Here is a 4,051-nt window from a genome sequence, read left to right on the forward strand (position 1 = left end):
TGAAAATCATCTGCACGTACTGCAGGCAAGAATTCCCTGAGGTACTTATCAGTCCCCACAACTCAGCCTCCTCTTGACCTTGTGAGACACCTTTATGTGGTACTGAAGGAAAATAAACGTACCTTCTTAGGTCAATAAGGAAATTAATAACACACAATACTGAAATAAAAACATTTAAATAAGCATTTATTAGGTACCTAAACTGAGACGTTTTTCACAAATAAATAAATAATGTAAGCACAACACTTCAGTGTTTTCCATAAATAAATAAATAACAAAAGCATAAAAACTTCAATGTTTTCCATAAATAAATAAATAATGGAAGCATGAAGATCATCTACATTCTTATGACAAAGTATAAACTAATTAATATTAGAGATGCAATAAATATTTAATAGAATTCAAATAAATAAAGTGCCCTTTTTGTAACCAAAAGATGGCATGAAAACATATGTTTATAGCTTCACAGCAGTAATTCAGAGTAAATAATGCCTTGAAAATGATGGCTCCAAAACTGATGCCTCAGACTTTGGGGTTACTGACTCTGAAAGCCCCCTTTTTCTGGTTTGCAGCCCACATGAGAAGCAGTAACCTAGGTACAGTTGATGCTAAACTGTCAGCATGTTCCTGGAGAAAAGGAATTGTTGGGCAATTTCTAAACTATTGGCAAAGACGTTATTTAAAGAAAGACCTGCATAGAGTGCACCACATTGATTATGTGGTGGCTAGAATCATCTCCATCTCCTTTCACAAGCCTGATCTTTTTTGTTTTATTTTTTTGCCTACTTTTTCTAATTTCAGTGGTTTTTCTCCTGTATGATACTTCTTTAAAACACTTAAGCTGCTGTTGTCAAGTTACTGTTGTAACTACAAAAAGAGGGAGGATACATCCTCTAGACAATGATGAAAGTATGAATGTAGGAGGCAGGAGGAAATGACCTGCCAGAAGCTGAATGGCGGGGTCTCCCACTTTTGTCTTCCTGGAGGAGGTAGGACGTTTTTGTTCTTTGCTTTACGATGCAGTCTTATTCTTGGTGTCTGCCCTATAAAAAAATAAAAAAGATTAAAACTAATGGAACAAGTATCACGTGCTGGAATTGTGTGAAATCGGCCTCAAAGGATTTGTGCTTTGTCCAAGTCCTTTGAAAGTCATTGCATAAAAATAAAAAGAGACATTAGTTTGCAGTCACCTCTTCACGAGTATTTACTAACTCAGCAGACCTCAGTAGTTTGATCCTTTGCTTAACACTCCTTGGGCCTGATTTTCACCCACTCACCTAAATGCTATTCTTTTTGAAAAAGTTATCGTTGCTTTTAACCATTGCAAGCAAGAAAAAAACAGTCACTTAACAGCTGAATTTCCAAAGGACTGAGCACTTGCGCTGAAGTTTTCAATATAGTTGTGCCTTATGAGAGTTGTAGCTAGCACGCACATAGGATGTTTGGTGCACTAAGGGACTGAACCTGACGATATAATTAAAGTACAAAGCAAACACAGTATGTGCTCCAGTCAGTAAACTTCCTGATAGCAACTTCCTTATGAGACAGTATTTTGAACAACTTGTGCATAGGATGTTTGCTAGCTTCTTCAAAATACTGCTCTTTAATAATTTGTGCCCACAGAGAAGAAAATACTCACTTGTCCAGAATTGCCTTGATGATCAGCTTCACCCACGGAGCAGTGGGATCCAGGCACACTTCTCTGCCATCTTTCAGAGTAGCTCTACATCAGAGAAGAAAAAGGAAGGCAAAAGGTCTATTTAGTGAAGCTCTCTTCCTTAGGCAATTTCCCTTTTTTTCTTGCAACATCAAGGTTCTCTAGATGTACACTGAGATGGTCTCCCTTAATTTAAGCTGCTATCAGTTGAAGCTGTAGCCTAATACATACTTTCTTTTTTTTTTTTTCATACATTCCTATATCTTTGTGGATGGATTAGATTATCTGCAGGACTCACTGTTTTCAAAATCGCTTCTTTTTCAGATAGCTTGGTTTGCATTTGTGATGGTATTTAATTGAGGAGCTGAATGTTTCCATCTTGATTCAGAAACTCTACTGGCTAGTCCATAAAAATATTGCCACAGTAAGATTTCTGTGACTTCTATGCTAATGGTCATTTTTCTATTGACTTCAGTAGAAATGGGATCATAAAATGCATGTCTTGATAAACTGCTCAATGCAGCTCAGTGGCTTTAATTCTCTTTCTTTATGTCAGAGGAATTCAGAGTTTTAGATTTATTTGCTTTTTTGATGAGTACAGGTTTATGCTGAAAATTCCGTGTACTATTTAAGTACAGATTTACAGAAATTATGCAACATATGACATGTATTTTATGTCATTTGTAGGAGCATCACGCACCGCACTGCATTCTGATTAACCTGGCATGCTGTCTTGTTGCATCTTTTAGAGAATGCTTACATCATCCCTAATGTAAAATCTGTTTCCCTTTTGTTGAGTAGCAGGGAGTACTTTGCAACAGCACTTACATGACTTCCACGTCCTTGCAGTGAGGTCCACTAGGGGTGAGGTTCACATTTTGAATGAACTTTGGATGGATGAACTTGGAATGAGTCTCTATGCACTGGCATCGGAGTTCAATCGCTGAACGTGCCTGAGCCATACCTATAAAACAAGGAGAAAAAAAACACAGGTAGTGTATGGACTGTTACACTGTTTGCCCAGGAAATACATGTTGTTTTTTCTCAGAGTATTAGAAATAATTTTTCTTTTTATGAGCCAGACAACTTGAAAAATTTGCCTTCACCCATTTTCTTGGGCTGCCCAGTCGCTGTCACTATGCAAAAACTGTTTGTATAGCAGCCAGTGCTATTGGAAACACAAAATGATAATGACTGAGCACCAGCAGTTTTATCACTCTGCTTTTATTTCGCTAATCTTTGTACCTGGCTACATCAGATGGATGTACACGGATTTACTCTTTCCACCAGGGAGTAAAATCTAGCCCCACACAGAGTTATTTGCTGCACTTTAAGACAAAATAATATCTTCCCCCATCAGCACTCCCATTGGCAATTAGTTATAAGGGTTTTAGGAAGGATTTTTTTACCTTTTGCTCCAGCCATTGAGATCAGGAGAAGAGTCATGACAGCAGCCACAGCCTTGCCCATCATCTTTCAAGAGTGTTTCTTCTGTGTGTCACCTGGATTTGGTGAGGGATTTTGGTGAGGAGTTTGCTCCTGCAGCCTCGAGGGTGGTCAGTGGCTGTGCTCAGTATCTGCCTTGTTTATATACTGTCCTGAACCCCCTGCATCATATGTGGGTCACACCACTGGAAACTCCTGAACCTGTAGTGTGCTATTGGAGAATGAGTCATGGTGGTATGGGCAAACCCCTTTCCCTCAACTACCATGAACTTGCTTTTCATAAGCAGGAAGCACTTTGTTAATTGGAGAGTGATAAAAACATAGAACATGTACAAAATAGCCCTTTATTTAGCACTGTGTACTCTCTATTTTCCTGTGTCACATGCTTGCAACTGTTCTTTTCCATACTTTTAAACTTTTGCAGTTATTATTCTGCTACTCTTTGCAACTTTCCCTCTGCAACTTTTTTTGCATGTGATCTGTGATTTTCCATGTGTGTCCTTGAACTTTGGGGTATTTTTTCTGTGCACGTGAGTGGTTCTTGTTTGTTTGTTTATTTTACGTTATTATTGTTGGGAGAACTGTTAGAACTAGGAACTACAGTTTGTAGAAATGACAGATACTAGAATTGGATTTTAATAAGCTCTCCTACTCCTTACATACAATGACATTTAAAAAATGTTTATTTTCTGAGATGATTTATGTTACTTTTTAGTATAATGAAGTCTAACATCACTGAAATAAGCAACAAAATAAGGATTGTTTTTGGAGTACTACTGAGCATTTTGAATTTTGAATTTGGGTGGAGGAGAATTTCAGAAGGTTCGGTAGGATTCTCACTCTGACATTGTTGAGACATTTTTGCAAATTTAAATTTGGCCTTGTCAAAAAGAGTATTCTTGTGGTAAAATTAAAGGAAAGATGAAAATGTGGTGGAGAATTATTCAG

The 4,051-nt window shown here is 37.6% G+C and overlaps 1 protein-coding gene across 1 annotated transcript; it reads right to left on the minus strand.

Moving 5' to 3' along the window:
* Positions 1–248: 248 nt before the first annotated feature.
* LOC128080724 (interleukin-8-like) lies at positions 249–3,291 on the minus strand. Its single transcript, XM_052683263.1, has 4 exons — positions 3,067–3,291; positions 2,486–2,621; positions 1,640–1,723; positions 249–1,043 (listed from the first exon to the last, which is right to left on the minus strand). The coding sequence occupies exons 1-4, from the start codon at positions 3,128–3,130 to the stop codon at positions 1,013–1,015; spliced, it is 315 nt and encodes a 104-aa protein (XP_052539223.1). The 5' UTR covers positions 3,131–3,291; the 3' UTR covers positions 249–1,012.
* Positions 3,292–4,051: the final 760 nt, after the last annotated feature.

The sequence above is a fragment of the Tympanuchus pallidicinctus genome, unplaced genomic scaffold (genome assembly GCF_026119805.1).
Source record: "Tympanuchus pallidicinctus isolate F22 unplaced genomic scaffold, pur_lepc_1.0 scaffold2, whole genome shotgun sequence".
NCBI lineage: Eukaryota > Metazoa > Chordata > Aves > Galliformes > Phasianidae > Tympanuchus > Tympanuchus pallidicinctus.